Source organism: Apium graveolens, chromosome 5 (genome assembly GCF_009905375.1).
Source record: "Apium graveolens cultivar Ventura chromosome 5, ASM990537v1, whole genome shotgun sequence".
Lineage (NCBI taxonomy): Eukaryota > Viridiplantae > Streptophyta > Magnoliopsida > Apiales > Apiaceae > Apium > Apium graveolens.
The window spans coordinates 3,581,972-3,608,987 of NC_133651.1; the positions used below are offsets into that span (position 1 = coordinate 3,581,972).

General features: G+C 35.8%; 2 protein-coding genes across 2 annotated transcripts; both read right to left on the minus strand.

The window, feature by feature from the left end:
• Nucleotides 1-326: 326 nt before the first annotated feature.
• On the minus strand, nt 327-2,204 carry LOC141659261 (uncharacterized). The gene has a single exon (XM_074466057.1). It carries the CDS (start codon nt 2,202-2,204, stop codon nt 327-329), a length of 1,878 nt encoding a protein of 625 aa, XP_074322158.1.
• Nucleotides 2,205-17,782: 15,578 nt separating this feature from the next.
• LOC141659265 (B3 domain-containing transcription factor VRN1-like) lies at nt 17,783-20,495 on the minus strand. Its single transcript, XM_074466061.1, has 5 exons — nt 19,991-20,495; nt 19,746-19,876; nt 19,448-19,666; nt 18,370-18,481; nt 17,783-17,967 (listed from the first exon to the last, which is right to left on the minus strand). Exons 1-5 carry the CDS (start codon nt 20,493-20,495, stop codon nt 17,783-17,785), a joined length of 1,152 nt encoding a protein of 383 aa, XP_074322162.1.
• Nucleotides 20,496-27,016: the final 6,521 nt, after the last annotated feature.

A 27,016-nucleotide genomic window follows, 5' to 3' on the forward strand; every position in this document is an offset into this window, starting at 1 on the left:
TTCATATATCTCTCGAAAGGATACATCCAACGTAGGAAGATAGCACCACAAAGCTCAACTTCTCTTACAAGATGAACTGAGAGATGGATCATTACATCAAACAAGGAAGGGGGGAAGTGCTTTTCTAGCTGGCATAAGGTCTCCACCAATTGAGACTGCATTTTTTCTAATTTATCGACCTCAATGACTTTACTACAAATTGCCTTGAAAAAAAGGCAAAACCTGATAATAGTGCACCTGACCTGTTTTTGAAGTACTAACCGAAGTGCGATGGGGAGCAAGTGATGCAACATTGTGTGACAGTCGTGAGATTTCATTCCAACAAGTCACAGAGTGTCCATTGATACTATACCCTTAAGGTTCGAACAAAAACCATCAGGTAACTTCATGCCAATCAAGGACGAGCAGACAATCTTTTTTTCTTTATGCAATAAGTTCCAAGATGCCATCGGTAACTTCTCTTTTTTTCCAGAATTTTTTGGTCTCAGCTCCATTCTTATTCCCATTTCAGCCATATCAATACGAACAGATTCTCTATCTTTTGTCTTCCCGGGAATATTTAGCAATGTACCGGTTAAAGCCTCGCATATATTTTTTTCTATATGCATCACATCGAGGGTATGGCGAAATGGCAAAAACTTCCAGTACTCAAGCTGAAAAAATATAGACATCTTTTTCCAAATTGGTCGAGGTTCCCCTTTTTTCCACCGAGGTTGGTTTTGTGTCTTACCATAAACATGGTCCGCTAGTGGTAGTACCCTTTCTAACACCTCCTCTCCAGTTAAAGGAATAGGTTCTGATAACTTCTCCATGGTGTTATCAAAGGCTAATTTTTGCCTTCGATATGGATGATTTCTGGGCAGCCATCTACGATGTCTCATAACCACCGTCTTTTTGTAAGTAGCCAACCTGGTAGCTTTTGTTTTATCAACACAAACTATACAAGCATTATATCCTTTAATGATGTTACCCGACAAGTTTCCTAAGGCTGGATAATCACTAATTGTCCACAATAAAACTCCTCTTAGTATGAAAGACTCTTTCTTAAATGCATCATAAACTTGTTTCCCATGCCACAATTTCTGCAAATCTTCTATAAGTGGTTGAAGGTATACATCAATATCATTTCCAGGCTGATTTGGTCCGGATATCAATAGACTTAGCATAATGTACTTTCTCTTCATACAAAGCCAAGGTGGGAGGTTGTAAATTGAAAGCAACACAGGCCATGTTGAGTGATCACTTCCTGGTCCATGGAAAGGATTAAATCCATCGGAGGATAAAGCTAACCGAAGGTTCCTAGCCTCTGCAGCAAACTCAGGCCACCTTTGATCGACATCCTTCCATGTCTTTGAGTCAGCCGAATGTCTAATTTTACCATCATTTTGTCGCTTGGTTTTATGCCAAGTCATGTCCTTCGCAATCTGAGCTGTATTGAACAAATTTCTCAATCTTGGTATCAATGGAAAGTACCATAGAATCTTAGCAAGGATCCCTTCCAATTCTTCTCCTTTCTTGTTTAACTTCCATCTAGATGCCCCACATATTCGGCAAATCATCTCATCTTCGTCCCTCTCACCGCGGTATAAGAGACAATCATTCGGACACACATGTATTTTTTCAAAATCCATGCCTAAAGTACATAAAGTTTTCTTGGCTTCACCAAAAGATGAAGGCATACTGTTGCCTTCCGGAAGCATTGATGCAAGCAAGAGAAGGACATCAGAAAAGCATTTATCAGAAATACCATGTTTTGCTTTTAAATTATACAACTTGACTAAAGCTCTCATTTTTGTAAAACTCTCGCATCCAGGATAAAGTGGTTCATTTTCACCTTGAACATGATTCATAAAATCAGAAGAATCTAATGAAATATCCTCATCATCGACAATATCCTGCCCCATTCTCATGTTTGTAGGATCAACGGATGATTCTGAAGTTTCCTGTTCAGAAACTACATGACTCTGTACATAATTTGACTCTCCATGCCATATCCAACACGTATAGGTTTGATCAATACCATATTGATAAAGATGATCCTTAACAGTCTGAGCATTCCAAGATTTACTATGAGCGCATCTTAAGCATGGACAACTAATTTTATTTTCTTTAAACCCATTCAGAAATGCAAAATTTAACAATTCTACCACTCCAAGTTTAAATTCTTGTGTTCTTCTATCTGCTTTCAACCAAGATCTATCCATTTTTACTCAACCAAGTTTAAACCCATTCTTTTGCTCAAATTCCACAAACATATATATTCCATAAAACTCGATATGGACCCTTATTAAAATTCTCCAAATAGATATGAACCCTAATTTCAAGTTTTCCAAATCGATATAAACACCAAATCCCCAAATTGATATGAATTCAGCAGAAACTTACCTGAGTTCAGTAAAGTGAAGTTCCCCTGGATTACTTCAGACATCAAAGAACTGAGACAAATATATGGTTAAGAAATGGTGTATGAAGGAGACAATAAAAGAGGCATAATAAAACATAGATACTTCAGACAGACAATGATCACGTATAATAATGCTAGTCAAACTACTTTATTGCTAGTCAAAATTATTTACACTTTCCCCCTCTTTCACCAGTGTTCCCACTTATATTTTTTTTGAAAAAAATAGAAATTTTCTTAAAGTAAAAGAATTTGGTGTCTTGGTTTATTTAAAACTCAGGACAATGGTTTCAACAATATTGCATTGTAAAAAAATGTAAACACAATGGTTTGTAGCATAGTTTATTTAAAATCTTGGACAACGGTTTTAACAATTTATCATTGTAGTAACACCTACAAACAAGTGTTTTTTCAATAAACCATTGTCGTATTATATCAACTTTTTCGACAAACACAAGGACTATAAATGATTTTGTAGGCTTCGAAGACATGCAACAAAAGGAACAATTGACATGTTAAAACTTACATTATTAAATATATATTTAAATATCACTAATTGTTTATGAAATAATTTCAAGTGTCTTCTTTTAATTTGTTACATTGTAATCATATACTATATGTGCATTCAGTGGTTACTTTCGAACTATATAGTCGATAACTCTATATAAAAAATTCGGGATTTGTTAAGTTTTTAAATAGACACTATATCCGTTACAAAAGTGAAACGAGTCATTTTAATGTCGACAAATTTGAATATTTCGCCTTTAATTTTTGTTAATTTTTGTTTGATCTAGGGTCATAGGGTTTAGGGTTTAGGGTTTAGGGTTTGGTGGAATAATTTTTTCTTACATAAGACAACGGTTTTTGTAATTTCCCATTATAAGAACATGTAAATTATTGTGTCATCCTTATCATGTCGTGTATTCGAAATCCAAACACAAATACTAAATTATCGTGGTGTGTTAAAAATTGTCGGGTGTAGCTTATATAAACAACTTTTTAGATACACTTAATTTATACATGACCTCGTTTACTTACTAATTCATTGCCTTTTTCTAATTTTTGGAAAATTACCTTCGGGCATGATACTCAAGATTCCTGGTATGTTATGAAATATTCCCTAAATTTTGCCAACATACCAGGATTCTTGAGTATCATGCCCGAAAGTAATTTTCCAAAAATTAGAAAAAGGCAATGAATTAGTAAGTAAACGAGGTCATGTATAAATTAAGTATATCTAAAAAGCTGTTTATATAAGCTACACCCGACAATTTTTAACTCAACACGATAATTTAGTATTTGTGTTTGGATTTTGAGTACACGACATGATAAGGACGACACAATAAGGTACACGACACGAGATACACAACTGAGAAAATTCAAAATTATGAATTAATTAATATCGAAATTATTTAGAAAAAAAATCAAAATGTTACTTCAAAATTTTCCCAATCGTAGATTAAGGATAGATTTAATAGTAACCGTTGTTTAAAAAATATTTAATATTCTCTTCTTTTCAATTAATTTCAAAAAATTATGAATAATTCACTCATCAATCAATTAAAATACACCGTTGGATTGGTAAAACACTAACAATCCAAGCCGTTGGTTTATTCCCCAAAATTATTTCACTTCCCCCTCTTTTCATTTTCATTCCCCCCTTTTGTTCCCCCTTTGTGATTTCTTTTTTCTTACCCGATAATACTTCATTCCCCTTTTTTATTTCTCTTCCATTTTCTTTTCTCAATTTCTAATCGAAGCAAATCTAAGAAAGGTACTTGCATGTTTTAATCTGTTCAGTTCTTGGTTGTTGTTGCATGTTACTTGATTAAGCTTGTTCTGTTCAGTTCTTGTTTGCTCTTGCTTGTTCTTCATTGGTTATGTTCAGTTCTTGCTTGTTCTTGATTTGTAATGTTTTTACTTGTTTGTTTTGATTCTTATGCTCTTCTTTTCATTTTCATTCCCCCCTTTTGTTCCCCCCTTTGTGATTTCTCTTTTCTTACCCGATAACACTTCATTCCCCTCCTACTTCTCTTCCATTTTCTTTTCTCAATTTCTAATCGAAGCAAATCTAAGAAAGGTACTTGCATGTTTTAATCTGTTCAGTTCTTACTTGTTGTTGCATGTTACTTGATTAAGCTTGTTATGTTCAGTTCTTGTTTGCTCTTGCTTGTTCTTTATTGGTTATGTTCAGTTCTTGCTTGTTCTTGATTTGTAATGTTTTTACTTGTTTGTTTTGATTCTTATGCTCTTCTGCTGTGATTCTTTTATATTTTGGTTCGATTCTTGTGAAACCCTCGTATGTTATGTAGTTCTTGTTGGATTTTTATAAAACTCTCATATGACTTGTTTCTTTGGTATTTTTTTAATTGTTGTTACTTGCTACTGATTTAAATGGTTCACTTTGATGATGTCTTGGTTAGTTATTAGATTTTGTTTCTCATAAAACCCACATTATTAGAGATTTTTTGGTGGTTAGATTTTGTTTCTCATAAAACCCATATAATTTCTTAGCTTGGCAAATCCTTCCTTATAATGGTTTGTGGTACACAAATTATGGCTCCTCCAAAGAAGAAGACACAAGCTTCTCATAAAAAAACAAAGTCTTCTCCAAACAGAACAACGATGAGAGTTGTGAAGGCTATAAGGAAAACACAATCATTGAACAAAGTTAACCCCTCTTGTTCTTCTCCTATATTTGTCAAGAAGAATCCGATATCTGAAAATTTAAAGAAGAAGTTGTCAAAGAAGAAAAAACAAGTGGATTTTAAGAAAAAGCAAGTGGATTCTAAGAAAAATCCAGAAATACCGGAAGGACTAAAACTATTGAAACGTGGTTGTGTCACGATACACAGAATTCTGAGACGGAAGATAATGAATTAAAAGCTTACTGTGACCTTCAATGCAAAAGGGGAGCCGTATGGTGATGAAGCTGGAGAGATGCAGTCGTACATTGGAGTTTTGGCAAGGACCAAAGTCCCCATTTGGCATGATAGTTGGAAGCAAGTTCCTGAGCAGACAAAGAATAAAATTTGGGACTGTGTGCAGGTATAGTAAATTGTCTACACACACATGCCTATCTTTCTCTTTGATATTGGTTTTTTTCTTTTCTTTCTATAGATTTTGTTCATTCGTTAACTTGCATATTTGAATTTTTTTGTTTCTTATGTACGTAGATGGCCTTTATTGTACCTCCGACAGCAAGGAAACTGGTATGGGAATCCGCTTGTCAAAAGTGGAGAGAGTTCAAATCCCGGCTCACGACAGAGTACATCCTTCCACACCGGAATCAACCAGAAAAGCTCACTTTTCCTCCGGCTGACTACACGTTCATAGAAAAGTCGCATTGGGAGATGTTTGTTGCTGATCGTCTCGGAGATGATTTTAAGGTAAACTTTTTATTATTTTTATTTATTTATCAATTTCAATAATTGGATAGGTATTTAGCGTGATGTTTTAACCTTGTTGGTGCTTTTTTCTACAGAAAATTCATGAAGAACAGGTGAAAAGAAGCCGGATGAATGAGTATCATCATCTAATGTCTCGAAAAGGTTATGCCAACCTAGAAATGGAATGGGTTAGTGATGACAGCCTAAATCTACTTAGTCTTTTTATATACTTTGTGTGATCAATATGAATTTGTATCTTTGAATCATTAATAAAACATGTCGTACATGCAGTTGAAAAAACATCCAGAAGAACCGATAGATCGATCGGATGCCTGGGTCCTTGCAAGGAAAGACAAAGATGGTAATTTTAAAAATGAGAATGTTAAAGAAAAAGCTGAGAAAATAGTAAGTTATTCATTTATATTTCAACCGAGAATATTCATCATAGTTCCAATTTGATTTATAACTTCTTCTATACTGTGGTGTTTTTAGGAGTTGCTCAAGAAGAAGGTTAAAGAAGGGGAATTGGTAGAAGAAGGTAGAAATGATGTGTTAACCATGGCGCTCGGTAAGCCTGAGCATGGAGGCAGAGTACGTGGGCAGGGGAGCCACATGAAACAGTCTATCTATTTTGATCTGCCGAGACAGAAAAAATCAAGGACTATTGAGGAGAGGATACATGAGGGGGTTAAAAACTTTATGGCTGACGAGACTCCGAAAATTATAAAACAGAGAGATGCATTTTGGACTGCTGAAATTGAAAAGATCAGAGCAGAATTGAAAATGGCTAAAGGTATTGGTCAAAAGGGTAGCCCAATCATTGATTCCCAACAAGGAAGCTGCTCAGATTTAAAGGGCGTGCCTCAGTTCGTAAACGAGAATGATAGGAATGATATTGTGAGGAAAAAGCTGAACGTGGAATCTGGGGATGAAGGTTCAGATCATGGTGATGAGGAGAATGTAGAATGTTTTTCTAAGGACAATATTGGATATAAAAATATTGAAGAGGAGAATGAGCATAATGTTTTTTTCAAAGGTGAGGAGGCCTTTATGGTTGACGCTGATACTGAGTTTGTTGAAATTGAGAATCATCCTAAAGGGTTGAAGTTGGATGGTTTATCCGGTGTTTGTCAACTGGCAATAGGATCAGTAAGTAACATCGTAGCATATGGCCGGGTTGATGAAATCCCTCTTGCTGAAGGATGTGAGCCGACTCTTCACGGAATATGCCTTTCGAAGGAAAATGCAAGAGTGTCCATTTCTTATGCAATTCAAGAGGATGCTAAGATCCCATTTCCCGTAGGAGATGAAATTGTAACTGTGAAACAAGCAATAGGTTCTTTTATTGCATGGCCAAAAGATCTCGTGGTGGGGAACACAAGCAGTACCCAAGTTTTGTCTACTCCAAAGGTAAAGATTGATGATAGTGTGTGTGTAATTGATATATTTTGTTATGTTTTTACTGTGTTGACGTGCATGTTTTTATTTTCAGAATGTCAAAAAGCGTGGTGCGAAGAAAGTTGGTTCCAAGAAAACAAAGAAGCATGTAGTGATAGAAACTGATGATGTGGAGGATGAGCTTCATGTAGAGATGGGTGTAAATTATCCATCATCTTTAAAACGGTTGTGGATGTGGGCAAAGGATGCTTTAAGCGATGGAAGAACCGTAAGTTTTCAGTTATATGAACAAGCATTTGCTGTCACAAAGAAGCAGGTGATCTTTCTGCAAGATATACATTCCCTATGTGGTAGAGGTGAAATATCCGGATCGATCATTACCATATTCATTCAGTAAGTTTCCACGTACATTATCTTTTTCAATTTGTTGTTAATTATCTTGAATTAAAAATGAGTGCATTCTTATTTTAAATGTTCTCTAAATAAAATTAAATTAGATTCCAACTATTGTTTAATTTGTTTACAGCTTCTTGTATGAGTTTTTGAGAAAGAATAAAATGATGAATATGATTGCTTTTGTGGATCCGGGTATGGTTGGAGCCATTGGTTGTGGCAATGCAGGGGAGAGGTCATGTGCGCTTGCCAACCATTTTATGAATGCTAAGGAAGGACAATGCTTTCTTATTCCTTTCAATGATGTGTAAGCATTTCTCACTTTATAAGTACACTTCATATTTTATGATCTCATTAAGATGTTTAAGTACTTGTAATTTAATTTTCATTTTTTTTTATATTTTTAGTGAATTTTAGAAATTTGTAGAATATATTTGTATGGATGGAACTTTAAATTTGGTAACTTGTAAATTAATTTGCTAACTTGTAAATTGTTAAATATATAATTAAATGAGATATAAGTAATTTATTTAATTATTTCTTTAAGTTACCTTTTGTTATTTTTGAGGTAACATCTAACTGCATAATTAAATTTCTGAATGACACATCTTCTCATGCTTTGATAGGAATCACTGGTCACTAACCGTTGTTGTTCCAACGACGGAGGTAGTATACCACATGGATCCTCTTAAGTGTCGTATTGCAAGCGATAAATGGGTAGAAGTTGTTGATAAGTGAGTCAATATTTTTAATTGCTTTAGGTAATTTATGCAAAATGTTTTTTGTTGACTTGTACTACTTTCTAACAGTTTGATAAAGATGTACAAAGAGAGGCTGAATAAGGTTGCCAGGAAGAAAATTTGTTGGGAGAATATGGCGGTAATAATATTTTTTTATAATTTCTCATATATGCAAGTAAAATATGTGATTAATTTTATTTTTTATTTTTTTTTCAGGGAGTTCCTTTGCAGACAGGGGTACGGGACTGTGGCCTTTTTGTCATGGGATATATGAAAGAAATTTGTTATGACAAAGAGCTTCAATTTGCAACTAAGGTATGATTTTTTCTTGTTTTTAATTTTAAATTACAACTTTATGTCGGTTGGTACTTTATTTTCACTATCAACACAGTGGCTTACAAAATTGTCAAAACTTTATTTGATTTTCAGTGGATTTGTAGAGGCAATCTGGCTTACAATGAGGATGACTTAAACGTGATCAAGATGGACTTCGCCAAATTCTTCATGAAGTTTTATTCATGTTAAGTTAGTCTCGCGAATAGTTTATATGTAATTTGTGATGGTAAGATGAACTAGTTTAAGTTATATTGACATTGTTGGTATGGTGTTTAAGTGGAGTTTTTCTGAACTTTTTATGGTTGTTGAAGTTTGGTGGATATATGTGTTGGAAAATATGGGTATAAGTCCCATATTGGTAAGTCATATTTTTGAGCATTATGACTAAAAGATGTGTGAGATATGATGATATTCTCTTAATAATGGAAATTATTATTTTCCATTAGAATTTGGCTCAAATATTATGGCATAAATTAATTTGATTTTGTTTCAGATTAATTGATATGGTGTATGTCTTGATATATTTAATCTGATTCTGTTTCAGATTATTTATGGAATAGAGTAGCTTGCAAGTATTACACCGATTCCATAATTAATGATATTTAATTATGGAAAAGAATAGCGCACAAGTCTATCTACACCTATATAAACACCTCTAAGGCGTTAGGGTTAGACACACCAAAAACATATTCGCCTCTAAACACAAATCTCTCTCTCTCGGTGATAGTTTCGTGCCCGTTCAAGCTCGCTGAAGGTGCTCGTTATCCGTAACGCCGCCGCTACCTCGTTTTATCCTGGGAGGCTATCGACTCCCACATACGGTGAGAGGCGAAATAGCTTTAAGGAGACAGTTTCAACTGGACTCGAGGATCTCTCTTCTGTTTATATCTTTTCTTCCTCCGTTTGATTTCGTTTACTCACGCACACACTTGTTTGATTATTTGTATTAATCGCAGATTGTTTTCACAATCTTAAAGCTATTTATTTTATATACATCTGTGACTGATACATCTGTATCTGCTTGTTTTGTTGAGTAACAGATCGATGGAGAACCAAACTGTGAACGATTCGATGAACATGACGGCTGATCCCAACGCACAGATCACTGGATCTGATGGGGTTCACCAGCAGCCGATTAACCCTAACGCACGGATCGTACGATCTGATGGGGGTCAAACGCCTGTTGGACATGTGCCTTCGGGACATGTGCCTTCGGGACATGTGCCTGTGGGACACACTATCATTGGACAGTTTAGTATTCCTCTTGGACAGATATCGGCAGGATTCACTCCTCCGATCATACCTGCGGTGCCTACTGGTGTGCATACACCTGTAGTATAGACGCACGTACCATCTGTTCCACCCGTGGTGCCTGCTGCACCTGTTATGCCAACTGTGCCTGCTGCACATGCTGAAAAACCTAAGAAGTTCAACGGAACGAACTTCAAACGTTGGCAACAAAAGATGCACTTTTATCTGACCACGTTGCATATGGATCGCTTCCTTAAGGAAGAACCACCGTTGCTCACTGCTGAGAGTAACATGCAGACTGTGTATGCTGCTGATGCTTGGAAGCACTCCGACTACATCTGTCGGAACTATGTGTTAAATTGTTTGTCTGACTCGTTGTATAACGTATATAGCGCGAAGCCAACAGCTAAGGTCTTATGGGAGTCACTTGACCATAAGTATAAAACCGAGGACGCTGGGGCAAAGAAGTGGATTGTTGGCCGCTTTCTTGATTATAAGATGACAGACTCTAAGACTGTGGTCAGTCAGGTGCAGGAACTGCAGGTGATCATTCATGACATTCATGCTGAGGGAATGGTCATAAGTGAGTCTTTCCAAGTTGCTGCTGTTATTGAAAAGCTTCCACCTGGATGGAAAGATTTCAAGAACTACCTTAAGCACAAGCGAAAGGAGATGTCTATGGAGGATCTTATTGTTAGACTTCGTATTGAAGAAGACAACAGAGGGTCCGAGAAGAAAGTTAACGTTGCCACTGAGAAGGCAAACATGGTGGAGCATGCTCAAAGCTCTAAGCCCAAGAAGGCTAATTCTGGTAAAGGGGCAAGGCTGGCACCCAAGGGAGGGATTTCGAAGTCGAAATTTTAAGGGAAGTGCTACAACTGTGATAAAGTTGGTCATAGGTCTTCTGACTGCAAGAAGCCCAAGAAGCCCAACAAGAATAAAGAAGCAAACATGGTAGAGAATATCTCCAAGGAGATGGGTGACATAGACCTCTGTGCTACGGTCTCTGAAGTGAACCTGGTCGGTTCTAATCCACGTGAATGGTGGATTGATACTGGTGCTACTAGGCATGTTTGCTCAGACAAGGCGGTTTTCTCTAGCCTCAAAGCTTCCGATGCTGGTGAGAAGCTCTACATGGGGAATTCAGCAACTTCTACCATTGAGGGTGAAGGCACGGTGATCCTGAAGATGACCTCTGGGAAGAATCTGACTTTGAAGAATGTACTTTATGTGCCTGATATTCGCAAGAACCTTGTGTCTGGTTCTCTATTGAATAAGCATGGCTTTCGCATTATAATAGAGTCAGATAAAGTTATTTTGTCTAAGAGTGGTATGTTTGTAGGCAAGGGTTATTTAACTGATGGGCTTTTTAAGCTCAATGTAATGTCCGTTAAGGACGATAATGAAATGAAGAATTCTTCTGCTTACTTGCTTGAGTCTCATAATTTTGGCATGCTAGATTAGGACATGTAAATTATGACACTTTACGACGTTTAAGTGCAAAAGAATACATACCTAAACTTACTATCGATCCAAAACATAAGTGTGAGACTTGTGTTGAGGCAAAATTAACGAGATCATCATTTAAACGTGTGGAAAGGAACACCAAAGTGCTAGACCTAATACATAGCGACATATGTGATTTAAAATTCGCTCCAACAAGAGGAGGAAACAAGTATTTTATTACATTCATTGATGATTGTACAAAATACTGCTATGTATATTTGTTGAAAAGCAAAGACGAAGCTATAGATAAATTTAAAATCTATAAGGAAGAAGTTGAGACACAATAAACTGAGAAAATCAAAACGATACGAAGTGATCGTGGAGGTGAATATGTTGAACCGTTTGGGGAATTCTGTTCACAACATGGTATAATCCATGAGGTCACTGCACCATACTCCCCTCAGTCAAATGGTGTGGCTGAAAGGAAGAATCGCACTCTGAAAGAGATGATGAATGCGATGTTGTTAAGCTCTGGGCTCCCACAATCGATGTGGGGAGAAGCCATCTTAAGCGCAAATAATATTTTAAATATTACGATACGCAAGAATAAGGATGTAAGTCCTTATGAAATGTGGAAGAAAAAGAAACCAAGTTACCAACACCTGAAAGTGTGGGGGTGCCTTGCAAAGGTACTGATCCCTACACCGAAGAAGGTGAAGATAGGTCCTAAGACTGTGGATTGTGTCTTCATCGGATATCCTCCACACAGCACTGCATATCGGTTTCTTGTTCATGAATCCAAGATTCCTGATATTCAAAAGAATTCCATTATGGAATCAAGGAATGCCTCATTTTTTGAGACGATGTTTCCCTGTAATCCAGGAAACCAACAACCTACGACGTCTAAACGATCTCATGAGTCTGTAGATGACGATAATGAGAATGACGAAAGTGAAGACGAAAATGTGGGGGTAGTGAGAAGGAGCAAAAGACAACGAACGGAGAAATCCTATGGGTCTGATTTTATGACCTATTTGCTCGAAGAAGGTGACCCAAAAACTTATAAGGAGGCGGTTACCTCACCTGATGGGCCTATGTGGAAAGAGGCCATCAAGAATGAAGTTGATTCAATTATGCAAAATTATACTTGGGAATTAGTGGACTTGCCAACTGGTTGCAAACCATTAGGTAGCAAGTGGGTTTTCAAGAAGAAGTTGAAAACTGATGGCACTATTGATAAGTATAAGGCCAGACTTGTAATTAAAGGATACAAGCAACAAAAAGGCCTTGATTACTTTGATACATATTCTCCTGTAACGAGAATAACATCCATAAGGATGATGTTTGCTATTGCTGCAATGCGTAATCTAACTGTACATCAAATGGATGTGAAAACAGCTTTCCTAAATGGAGACATAGATGAAGAAATCTATATGGAACAACCTGAAGGGTTTGTTGTCCCAGGACAAGAAAGGAAAGTGTGTAGATTGGTGAAATTATTGTATGGTTTGAAACAAGCGCCTATGAAATGGCATGAAAAATTTGATGAGGTCGTGCTGGCCAATGGTTTCAAAATCAATGAATGTGATAGCTATGCCTATTACAAGGATAACGAGAACAGCTATGTCAAGGAGAATGATAATGGCTATGTCATGATGACACTATATGTAGATGATCTACTTATTGCTGGAAGCAATGATAAAGTTATCAAATCTACAAAGGACATGTTGAAATCAAGGTTCGACATGAAAGATATGGGACTAGCAAATGTAATTCTGGGAATTCAAATTTCTAGAACATCAGAGGGTCTCGCATTAAGTCAACCACATTATGTTGACAAGATCCTTGAGAAGTTTCTTAAGGATGACTTTGAGAAAGCTAGGACACCTGTGGATATGACTTTGCACCTATCCAAGAACAAAGGTGTAGCTGTTTCCCAATTGGAATACTCGAGGATAATTGGTAGTCTGATGTACCTCATGAGTTGTACAAGACCAGACATTGCATACTCAATTAGCAAGTTGAGTAGGTTTACGAGTAATCCGGGAGCTGATCACTGGAAAGCGATTATAAGGGTACTAAGGTACTTGAGGGGAACTCGAGACTATGGACTGCACTATGGCAGATACTCAGCAGTATTAGAAGGATATACTGACGCAAATTGGATATCTAGCAAGAAAGCACTTAAGTCTACGAGTGGCTATGTGTTTACATTAGCTCGAGCGGCAATATCATGGAAATCCTCAAAACAAACGGTGATAACTCATTCCACGATGGAAGCTGAGTTTGTGGCACTAGATAAATGCGCCGAAGAGGCTGAATATCTACGTCAATTTCTGGAGGATATTCCAAGATGGCCAAAGCCTGTAACTGCAATAGGGATTCACTGTGATAGTCAATCCGCTATTGGCAGAGCACAGAGCACGATGTATAATGGAAAGTCTCGTCATATACGACGACGACACAGTTCCATTAGACAATTGATCTCAACCGGAATTATCACTATTGACTATATACCGTCAAAGGATAATATCGCGGATCCACTAACCAAAGGGTTATCAAGAGAAGTGGTTGAGAAATCATCGAGAGGGATGGGCCTTAAGCCTATTGCTTAACGGCATCATGGTGGACACCCAACCATTGCTGACTGGAGATCCCAAGAACTTGGTTCAATGGGACAACTAAATTATGATGACCAAATCACTGTGGGGGTAACCCCTGGCCTGTTCCTATGATGAGTAAACAGTGAGACTCGTAAGGTACGAGGTTAAGCTTTGAGCCTTTAATGATCTTTGATGAATACATGGAGCTCAGGAGTGAACGCATGGAATTCAGTTGAGTAAACGCGGGTTACTCTATAAGATAAAGATCACCTATGTGGGAGAGAAGTGGGGCCGCTTCAAAGGAGAATTGTGAGGCACAATTCTTTAGAAACTTCTGCAGAACCAGGACGATGTTCCATGGCCAAAATGGACATACTCATGAGAGCTGAACGAGTCAGAAACGATATAGTGATAAGTATATCATCATTTACATAAACGGTCGAACAGTTCAAGGACAAGCACGTCTACTGTCTACCAGTAAAGTCGGTATGCTTACTCGAGCGAAGGTTCAAGGAGCATTCTCTACCTATCGTATGCTATATCTGATCGAAGAAACTATCACCAAGTCAAACTCCGTGTCTGTCTGTCTGTCTGTCTAGTGTGTGCTACTAAGATCACCAATCTCACCCATGTGGGGGATTGTTAGAAAATATGGGTATAAGTCCCATATTGGTAAGTTATATTTTTGAGCATTATGACTAAAAGATGTGTAAGATATGATGATATTCTCTTAATAATGGAAATTATTATTTTCCATTAGAATTTGGCTCAAATATTATGGCATAAATTAATTTGATTTTGTTTCAGATTAATTGATATGGTGTATGTCTTGATATATTTAATCTGATTCTGTTTCAGATTATTTATGGAATAGAGTAGCTTGCAAGTATTACACCGATTCCATAATTAATGATATTTAATTATGGAAAAGAGTAGCGCACAAGTCTATCTACACCTATATAAACACCTCTAAGGCGTTAGGGTTAGACACACCAAAAACATATTCGCCTCTAAACACAAATCTCTCTCTCTCGGTGATAGTTTCGTGCCCGTTCAAGCTCGCTGAAGGTGCTCGTTATCCGTAACGCCGCCGCTACCTCGTTTTATCCTGGGAGGCTATCGACTCGCACATACGGTGAGAGGCGAAATAGCTTTAAAGAGACAGTTTCAACTGGACTCGATGATCTCTCTTCTGTTTATATCTTTTCTTCCTCCGTTTGATTTCGTTTACTCACGCACACACTTGTTTGATTATTTGTATTAATTGCAGATTATTTTCACAATATGTACTTATGGTTGAAGTGGATCTTTGGTGTAGTTGGTAAATTATGAAGTTTATCGGATGTTATGGTATTTATCGCATGGTACATTTGGTTTTTGAATGGTTTGGTATTTGATTTTGCAATTTGTATTTGTAAAGGCTTTATTTATAAATAGAATAGGTATAGAACCATTGCTATGTTTGATAGACAATTGTTTAGTAAGATAAAAATACCTATTGTGCTAAGTTATACTAGACAACAGTTGGTACATAAGTAAACCATTGTCTTAAGCTATATCAGACAATATTTGGCACAAAAGTAAACCATTGTGCTAAAGATATTCGACAATGATGTTTTAAAAGGCATACACTTGTATGAACCAAACTTATACAACTGAATAGTAGAACTTAAACATTGTGCCTTAATGATTTGCACAATAGATCAAATTATTAACACCATTGTATGTACAAATCCTAACAACACTCTGGGATCACTACATACCATTGTTAGATTAGCTTCTAACAATATCTTGGTCATTACAAAAACTGTTGTGAGCATTGCTAAAACACAATACCCAAAAACAAAAAACTGTTGTCTAAAGTATGTCATACATTTGTTTTCTTAATAAAAACCATTGTGTAACTAGATGAAATAAATACATAAACCGTTGTAGGAGTCAATTCACATAACACTATTTTTAACTATTGTGCCTCTACATTGTTACAACGGCTAAAAAACTGTTGTTTGTAGAATATTAGAAAGGGTCATATGCGTTGTGTGAATAAAATGAGATAAAGGCTTTATATTCAGTTGTGTGATGTATTTGTTACAATGGTGCGTAACCATTGTATGAGTACCAAACACACCGCCCCCGGATAGACAACGAAATATTCATCTTTTAGACAACGGTGTAAAACCATTGTCTGATTCAATATTTCTTGTAGTGACATGCAGTGTGTGTCTGTACAAACTGAGCAAATAAGTAATGAGAAACTGTGATAGAGTGGAAAGACCTTTTGTCACCGAGTAATGCTACGTAACCCAAAACTCGTACCAAAATAGTTACAAAGTGACGTGACATGACACGTGTTTAAATATAATTTGTAGATACATATGAATGCACGCGGGGTCCCATATTATTATTAGAAAAGTTACCATTTATAAAGTATTTGGGAACAATTTTTGTAATAATATTTGGGGCCTCTAGCAATTTTCTTTGTCACCGGACTATCCGGATTGTCAACTACTTTATCAACTCAAACTGTTTGCACTTTTGACCACCCTCGGGCCTCGAAATGCATGATTTACCTATCACAATCATCGAATGTTCTTAAATTCACTTGTTACATGATAGTGTGATAGGATGCTATATATATTTACAACATTTAATTGGTCAGTTATGTATAACTTAAGATTTAAAGTTTATATCGATAGCTGACATGTCTTGGTAATAAGGAGGTATAGGAGTAAACTAATATTTTTAACATATTGATAGACGTAGTAGTTCAGATTGTTGTGAGACTTCTTCTAGGGTTTTCTGTTCCATAGCAACTTAGCAAGCTTGCTATTAGTTTCTTTTCATGTGTTATTGCTATAGCAAAAGTCGAATTGCAGTTTACAAACTCCGTAAATCTGTATGTAGCAATTATCACAAGTGACATCTGTCGCGAATGATTCAGGGTTGTAGTATAGTTTTAGAATGTTTAGTACCATCTAACGGGGTGTCAACATCGGTAAGTAACGTACACAAATTGTCATCTTCATATAGTATATACTTGTTTGAGGTGGAGGCTGTTTGATATGAAACATGAGTTTTGTGAATGGATAGCAATAATTTGATATCGTGTCCTGGATCTAACAAGAGATTCAACATGAGTCTGTAAAGAATTTCTAACACCATCTCTTCAAGCAACATTGAAGTAATATTTTTCTGCATATCTATCTAATACTATAAAGCTTTATCAGTGTTCACATATCACATATCAAAGATGCTGATATTTGCTCACAACTTCACGTATATTAGAGGTGTATAACAGTATCAGGATTGATTTTCTACCCTCTATAGGTCTCGATCTATGTGATCCTAAGTAAAAAATCCTACTTTTCCTCCTAGTCCTAGTCATAACTTTCTCACAGTTTCAAAAAAGAGCATTTGTTGCCTTTCTCACAGTTTCTGCAGAAGTATTGAGGAGAAACTTATCTTGTAGTCGCCTCTAAAACCAATGCAAGCTTGTGTGGTTGATTGTGAATTACAAATTCAAGAATCCCGCCAAATTTGAAGCTTTCGTACCAACGTACGCAATCATAGTAGAAGGACTGACCACATACATCACAATGATAGAGCAACCACTGATTGCTAACTTGTTCTTCGCATATTTCACAGCAAAATGCTCCCTCGTAGAAGAATGGAGGCTCTGTTATGGGTTAAGATCATACTTGGTGATTCATCCTACTTGGATAACTTCTTTCTGCAACATGAAGAATTACTCGGTTCCTATTCTTCCACTTCAAAAATGTATAGTGGAAGGTTTTTGGTATATTCTGCTTAAAATTAAAAAGCAACTTAAAATTTTGAAAGTTCAAGATCTAAACAAGAACACTTCAAATTGTATCTTATAATGCTCCGTCCAACTACATATGTCGGTTTCATAGAAACGATGAAAAAGGGCCTATTCGATTCAAAAGCATTAGCAGAGGCAAGTGCTCTATCTTTCTCTTCTTCACTTGCAGACACTCCATCTCTAATTGCTAGAAAGTTCCAAATTTGTGATTTAAATCTTAATACATGCAGTGTGTGTCTGTACAAACTGAGCAAATAAGTAAATGAGAAACTGTGATAGAGGGGAATGACTTTTTTCTTGCTTCAGTTTTGGTCCATCGCGATGAAGGCTTCTCGACTAAAAAAGCTTGCTCTAGTCATCTTAGAAGGCATAGTTCACAGCTACTTGAATCATCAACTGCAGTTGGTATTTTTCTTATCCAAGTGACATGTTCTTCATCATTAAGTTTTGTATACTTTATTTCAGTCGTGCTTGTATCGAATACACGTACTTGAAAATTACAATGTCCCATGTAATCGAAAACTAGAAGATAACCAAAACTTATAGAATAAAATGTTGCAAATTGAGGCCAGCCATTTTGTAGGGAAACCTCGCCTTTTCTTCTTTCCACATCCACCCCAAGCTGCACCACCTGGAGCCTTCAATAGAACACGTTCCGGTAACTCTTCTTGTTGACTTCTTACAGACCTTTTGGTATTAATCTTCATCCACAGATAAACATGTGTTACACATACAGATGCATGCATGCAGAGACATAAATTTACATAAATTAAAAAAATGTATCAGATAATACATAAAGAATCTTGAAGTAGGGGATTATGATACTCACAAGCTTGCTTTCTGGTAATATCAGACACTATAATCTTGAAAAAACTGTCCATAGTTGCAGGATGAAAGATACATGCAGGTTAAATGTAATTCAACATTAAAAAGATTGATCTTGGGAAAGCAGTCTGCCTTGGCAGGTGAGCTCTTCTGCTATTTGTGAGTGGACTGAAAAAATTGATGGGAACTGAGAACCAATGTGGTTACATAGAGTTAAGATCCCTTTGACTGCTTGATAGTCTGGTTCTGCAAATAAAATTTTACCATACTGACTTTTTTAAAACCAATCACAATATCTTGGGGAAAATAACAGGGTCTAATTTTCCTTACCTCATTTTATATGTCAAACAAACATAGTCTGCAAAACAAAATCCTAACTAGTTCTTCAAGAACAGGACTTAACCCACCATTATCATGAGATGACTTTTCATGATTCTGTTGACGTTTTCACAGTGTAAATTCGCTTATAAAAATGCAGGTGATGATTATAAACTAATTCTTGACCTCTCTGTGCGAGATTTCAAGTTAAGTGTTCAGGGAAATGGTATCGAATCAATTATAATGAAAACTATAATTACTTGAGTTAGGTATTCGTATTACCATTGATCAATCAACAACATAACTAGTAACTAGACTGAGTAGCTGGTAAGTACTTTGTTCCCCATTCTGGTTCTTATCAATTTCAACATTCAGAATTACAAAAGTACGCGTTGCTGCTACAACAAACTAAAAGTATCATAACCAGAACACGAAAGCAACAACAAACTAAAAGTATCATAACCAGAATATTAATGCTCTCCCATAATGTAAGATCAGGCAGCTTTTGCGCGATATATGAAGACCTTGAACAATTTTCTAGAGCAATTGATCAGCTCAAAGACGCAAACATCACCTTCCTTGAGTAAATTGTCTCTTATGAATCTCATCCATCCAGCGTTTAGAGTACACCGATCCCCATTCAGACTACAACCAACTGGCCAATTACTTCTTCCAACTTGCAAGATGACTTGGCCCCTGCTCTTCCACTTTCTGTAAGTGTCCTTGAAGGCTTTCGTTATTTCCTGCGCAAGCAGAAGTACATGTTAGGATTATAGAAGTTTCAGTTCTGGAAATGTTCAAGCATACCTATAGAGTACTTACCACGCCATTTCTGCGTACAGCTGACCGTGTCAAACAAGAAATAAAGAAGGGGTTCTGTGATTCAAAAGCTTTGGCCAAGTGAAGTGCTCTCTCTTTCTCTTCTTGACTTGCTAATCCTCTATCTCCACTTGCTGAAAATTACCAAATGGATGCGTTAGGCTTCATAGTAAACAATGTGCAGGTGTTTATACAAATCTATCCGATATTAGAATACATAAGAGGAACCAAGATTGAGGAGAAATAACCTTGTTCTTGCTTCAATCCTGGTCTATTATGAAAGGCTTCTTCAGAACTTGCTCTTGTCTTTTTACAGGCCCTGGTTAATTCACATCTACTTGACTTGACATTTTCAGCCACTCTTTTTTTCACTTCAGGGTCTGAAATCTCATCAGTCACTACTTTTTTTACTGTGGGGATTGAATCATCATCAGCCAATCTTTTTTTCACTCCAGGGACTGAATTCTCATCATCAGGGTTTCGATTACAATTAATTAATGGATACTCGATCTCAGTTGCACTTGGGTCGAATACAATTACTCGAAAATAAGAACGTTCCACGTATTCAAAAACTAAGAGATAACCAAAACAGAGAGAGTACAATGTTGCAAATTCAGGCCAACCATTATGCAACCAAACCTCGCCTTTCTTTCTTTCTACCTCCACTGGCCAAGGTGCACCACCTGAAGCCTTCAACGTAACGCGTCCACGCAACTCCTCTCCGTACTTTCTTACGAATTTTTTCGGAATCATCTTCCATCCAAAATATACATTTGTTACAGAAACAAACGCATGCACAAAGACATAAATGTATAAAAATTGCATTTCATATATAAAACAATGTTATATATAACCAACACCTCTTGTTGTAGCAGTATTTCCCTCACTCCTTTCACGGGATGTCAAGAGTTTCAACATTGTCATAGATGAAACAGGTGTGTAAAATATGTTAAACTAAGAAAAAACTATAACAGGCATGCGAGTGTGTTTAACTAGGAAAAACGAAAACGAGAACTATGTTATAGATAACAACTGTTGAAGAGTTTGTGAGAAACTTACAAGCTTGCTTCCGGGACTAATTTCAGAGACAATGATTTTGAAAAAACCTTGGGTCTTTGCAGGATGATTGGATCTTAAAGCGAGCTCCATGCATGTGTATTTTAAATTGAAGCATGCGAAGATGAGATTATTATTTCAGTTATAGATAATTAGCCTCGGCATTGAGTTATTTTTATATATGAAAGTGTAATGACCACTCTTGTATTTATGTAACGGTTTCAAGTGGAGCCTTAGACTTTTTGAATTCTGGGCCTTTTTGGATTAATCGTATATTTTGGATTTTGATGGTACAATACACAAGTATTCTAAATGCGTATAGGGGTTCTTTAAAAAAATGCATACAGGGGTACAATTGTACCAGTGTTTGATTGCTATATGTAAATCTGCATGTCAAAAGAATAATCTGGGGAAAACAGTTTGTCTGATAATGACCAATGGAGATGATGCAAATACAAGTTACAAAGATCACTGTTGTTTGACCGGAAGCTTTTGGGAACTGAGAAAGTGATCCATATATAAGGCATGTGTCATTTGAACGTAATTTAGATTATGGAAAGGCTTAATAATCTTTTAAACATTAAAATTTGCACATATACTTATTTGTCCTTATCATTTTAAAATGTTTCTTTTTTATCTTAAAATATTAAAAATGTGTCTTTTTTATTTTTAGACCGGGGAAGAATGTATTATAAAAATAATAAAAATAAGTTACGGAATTATACTTTATACGTCCCCTAAAATGTATGTCATACACTCTATCTGAAAATAAAGAATTGAGAGGGACGGATAAATTCTTCATGACCTGTATGTAAAAAATATATGATGTTGTATGGGTAACATGTGTTGAACAAAATGCTTACGAGAAACAAATTGATTATGCAACTGATGTTTCATGTCTCATGCTTGTAATTATGAGTGCTGAGCTTTAGAAGCAACAAGAGTATAATGATGCTTATGATATGATTGAGCACCTTCAAAGGATATTTGAAGGATAGGCTCGTCAGAAAGATTTGACAATAATAAGGCACCATACTTTTGCATTAATGGGAGAATGATGTCCGGTTGGATAACATGTTCTAAAGATGATAGGTATATGTACCTTGATATTTTGGGTTTCAAGAATAGTCTAGAGACTCAACTTGATTTGATCAAACAATCTTTGAACAACTTCTATTCTTAGTTTGTTAAGAACAAAAGGAATGAGATAGACAGAACACTCACTGAGTTGTTAAGCATGTTTAGAACTGCTGAAAATAACACGGTAAAGGCATGAATTACATCCATATTGATGATGTACACATGGAATGCAAATGGGAAAGGAAAGTGGATAGGCAAGGTGAAGATTTGATCTTATTCGGTGCTAAACCAAAGTCCGATCCCAAAGGGCTTTTGAAGCCTAATAGTCGTGTTGCTAAAGGAGATTATTGTCATTTCTGTGGAAATAACCGGATGAATGGAAGTTAAATTATCGAGCTTATTTGCAAGATCTAAAGAAGAAGACTAGCAATGGTCAAGTTTCAGGTATAGGTTTAGAATTGGAGCAAAAGTTATTGCTCTAGTTGAAGGAACTCGATACATAATTTTGCCCATATAGGCGAGATTGAGAACTTGATAAATTGTTATTACGTGCCTTCCTTTAGGGGATACATTAAATCAATTTCTTGTAAGTACAAGAAAGGTTTTCATTTTAATTAAATAAACAATAGTTGTTTATTCTATTTTAATGATAAGGCTTATAATGTTGCATAATTAGTTAACAATTTATATTTTTTAAGATGACTCAAATCAAACATTACCTCTACCATTGTCGTTAAGCCATATTAATGAGAAACGCATTTCTGAGTTACATATAGATGGATACTTGGATAAGTTTGATTTTGAATCATACGAAAGATGCGAACTTTGTATCACTGGCAAAATGACTAAAGCTTCTTTCGCATTATCAGGTGAAAGGGCCACCTAACGATTATGACTTATACATAATAATGTATGTGGTCGAATGCGTATGATGGCAAGGGGTGGCTTATACTACTTCATAATATTTACTATGATTTTGGTAGATATGGATATGTGGTTCTTATGAAGAACAAATCCGATTATATTGAAATGTTCAAGAATATAAGGCCGAAGTTGAAAAGCAAACGAGGGAAAAGTATAAAACTTTTACGATCAGATCATGGATGTGAATACTTAAACCTCAATTTCAAGAGTTTTTTGAAGGAGTGTGATAGTTTATCATAACTTACTCCTTCTGGAACACCTCAATGGAATAGAGATTCTGAGAGGAGAAATCGTACCTTGTTGGACATAGTGCGATCGATGATGAGTCAAGCGGATCTTCCATTCAAATTCTAGGGATATGCTCTAGAAACGGCTGCATATACGCTTAACCAAGTTCCGACTAAAGTGGTTCAAAATACTCTGTATGAGATATAGAGTGATAAATGTCATAACATGTCATTTATGAAAATTTTGGGATGTGAAGCGTTTGTAAAACATTTAGCCTCTGACGAGCTTGGACCAAAATTAGATAGATGTTATTTTGTGGGATACCCAAGTGAGAATAGGGTATAGTTTTTATAATCCTTCCGAGAACAAAGTGTTTGTTGCTCGGGCCGCTGTATTTCTTGATGGAGAACTACTTTCTAAGAAAATCAGTAGGAGGATAACACATCTCGATGAAGATCGATAACCACATGATAACATTGAACCAGAGTTGGAATAAGATCAGGATGTACATTAAAATATTGAAAGTAATCTTGTCCAAGAAACACAGGTTATTCGTAGATCTAGTAGGATTCACCATGAGCCCGAGAGAAATTATGAATTTCTTTTGACTCAAGATGGTGATGTGATGCTTACAGATAATGATAAGCCTCTCACCTACCAAGATGTTATGAACAGTTCAGACTCCAAGAGATGGCTAGAGGCCATGAAATCCGAGATGGGATCCATGTATCAAAATAAAGTATTGACTTTAGTTGATCTACTCGAAGGGGTAAAACCTACAGGGTGCAAGTGGGTTTTCAAGAAGAATACTGACATGGATGGTAAAGTACAGACCTGTAAGACGCGACTAGTGGAAAAAAGTTTCAAACAAATTCATGGTATAGACTATGATGAGACTTTTCACCGGTTACTATGGTCAAGTCCATCAGGATTTTGTTAGCAATAGTTGCTTACTTTGACTATGAGATTTGGCAAATGGATGTCAAAACCGATTTCTTATATGGGAGCCTTAAAGGGGATGTATATATGATACAACCTGAGGGTTTTGTCAATCCAAAGTGTGTTAAGATAGTTTGTAAGTTACTTTTATCTATTTATAGATTGAAGCAAGCCTCAAGGAGAATGAATATTCATTTTGATAAAACGGTCAAAGTGTTTGGCTTTATTCAAAACGAAGATGAACCATGTATTTGCAAGAAGGTTAGTGGGAGCCCTGTGACATTCCTAGTATTATATGTAGATGGCATATAACAAATAAGGAATGACATTCCTTCTCTACAGGCTGTTAAGACTTGGTTGAGAAATAGTTTCTCGATGAAAGACTTAGGCGATGCTACCTATATATCAGGGATCAAGATCCATAGAGATAGATTGAAAAGATTAATCGACCTAGTCAGAGTACATGCATTGATAAAATATTGCATCATTTTAGGATGCAGGAGATAAAGAAATAATATGTTTCGATGTCTCATGGGATAGTGATCTCAAAAGATAATTGCCCCTTAAATCATTAGATGATAAGGGTTATTTGAGAAAGCTCCATATATTTTAGCAATTAGATATATAATGTGTACAATGATATGTATTTATCATGATGTTTCGTATGCTTTGAACATGACGAGCAGATACCATTCTAATCCAGGTGAGGGTCACTGGATAATTTTCAAGAATATTCTTAAGTACTTAAAGAGGACTAAAGATGTATTTTTGGTGTATGGAGAAGATAGGGAACTGGTTGTAAAGGGTTACACCGATACTAGTTTCTTAACCTAATTTCTGGATAGACAAGGATGATTATGTGTCTATGTCTGGTTTGTGTTTTGTCTAAATATAAGTGATGTTAGCCGGAATAGTTCACAGCAAGAACATTGATGATTCTATAAAGGATGTCGAATATATTGATATTTTTTTGAAACAGCCAAGGAGACTGTTTAAGCATGTCCTTAGGCGATATCACCTTATTAATGAGATTAATGATCAAGGAGATATAAATGTAAAGTGCATAGTAATGATAGTGTTGCATACCCACTGACTAAGGCTTTGTCGTAGCAGAAGCACGATGGTCATACTAGTTCCATGAGTATTAGATACATGGGTGATTGGCTCTAGTGCAAGTGGGAGATTGTTAGTGTTTGTGCCCTGGAGACAATACTATGATGTTTTAGTTTAAGACATTAGGATTATTAATATTTGTGTTTTATCGATTATTCCCTTTATAATTTATTAATTCTTAATTTACTGTGATATAAATGTTAGATTAATAAATATCCTTCAAATGTGATATGCAATTCTATATCTCTAAGTATGTGAGTTAGAAATGAGATTATAAGAATAGTATCAATATTCCTAAAGGTCTCTAGTCGAGTATTATTATTAAGGGACAATAATAATGCATTAAGACTTGTGTGTTTGTTCACTGATGATCACATCTCATTGATCATAGGTATAGTGATACTAAAGTAAAAAACAAAGGCATATGTATATGTACATGGTGCTGGACAGACCCGATGTGAGATTCTACATGTATGTTGTGTCATAAGTAATTCTCACAGTGATAATGATGTAATGGTCCTTAGACCTGAAGTCATTATAATTCTGTACGATAATTAATATACATTGATTCCATTAAAAGTTATCCATGATCGGGTAATGATATAAGTGGACATTGGGTATATTATGAATCGTATGAGAAATATGAATAATCTAGATGGGATTTAACCCTCCTATTTTAGGAGTGATATTATTGCCCTCTTGTGTGAGCTAGACTATGAAATGCGTGGTCACGCTCAAATATTGATTTAATATGATAGTCTACTCATTGATCAAGGAAACTTGGATTAAACTATGATGAGGATGACACATTACATGCCTCTAGTTTAATCTATAATATTTGGTTAAAGGGATTATATTACATTGTACATTATTCACAAAAGGTTTAATCGATCACCTATTCAATTATTATTACTTGGGTAACAATGATGTATTACTAGATGCCACTCATTGTTTACGATTTTAAATTTGTTGCCAACGTAATAATAACCTATAGGGTCACACACTAAGAATACTTGAAGGATTATTTAATTTAAATTGGATTTAAATTATATTAAAATAATTCGAATTATTTATAATATTAATTAAGTATGACTTAATTAATTAGATAAATATTGATATTCGAATTTACTAATATTTATTATGAAATTTATTTGTTAAATAAATAAGTGAGGCTTAATTATAATACAAATAGGAATTTCGAATTAATAATAACTCCTAATTAGTTAAGAGTTATAATTCGTTTTTCTACTCTCTATATAATATCTCTTGTGTGGCTGATTTTTTGTGTGAAAAAAAGGATTTTTACTAAAACCCTAGCCACCAAGGGAGAAGATGGAGAGAGCAAGAAGAAACGAGTTTGTGCTAGTACACATCCAATCCTTGAGTTCAAGCATTCGTGTGGATACCGATAGAGCGTAGATCGCGAGAGCGGGATGCGTGGCGATTGAACAAGCTTTGGATCTCCATTAGTCAACCAATTGGTAAAGCTTCTTAAGTAAACAATTTGATCTACGAATTAAATATATATTTTCGCATGGATCATGCGGTGGGTTTCGAAAATTATGATTTTTTACATTTTTAATTATTGTTTTCGTTGCGTTTATGTGCTTGAAACCCATCATGATCTTGTCCATTTTCTCATTCACCAGTTTTCTGATTCTGTCCTCATGGCCAGTAAGCTTGATTTCAAGAGCCTTACCAAACAGATGAAATGTTTTGAGCTGAGCTTTGTATACATCTGTAATGGCATCATAGATAGCTTCTGGACTCAAGTCTTTTGCATTGCTGCCCAGAACAGTAACATACTCTTCTCTGAATCTGGCCAGAACTTGATTCATCTCCAAGACAAAATCAGCAGACAACCATGCATCCACATTTCCATCTTGCTCAGCATTATTGATAATTTTCTCCTTTTGCCCCTCAACTTCTTCATT

What these genes read in the sequence shown, in the direction of transcription:
- LOC141659265 (XM_074466061.1), bottom strand. Translation starts at nt 20,495, where the DNA reads ATGATTCCGAAAAAATTCGTAAGAAAGTACGGAGAGGAGTTGCGTGGA. An exon ending in GCTCTAGAAAATTGTTCAAG is followed by an intron (nt 18,482 to 19,447) that starts GTCTTCATATAT and finishes CTGTGGATGAAG; the next exon opens with ATTAATACCAAAAGGTCTGT. An exon ending in TGGAAAGAAGAAAAGGCGAG is followed by an intron (nt 17,968 to 18,369) that starts GTTTCCCTACAA and finishes GGAACTTTCTAG; the next exon opens with CAATTAGAGATGGAGTGTCT.
- LOC141659261 (XM_074466057.1), bottom strand. Translation starts at nt 2,204, where the DNA reads ATGGATAGATCTTGGTTGAAAGCAGATAGAAGAACACAAGAATTTAAA.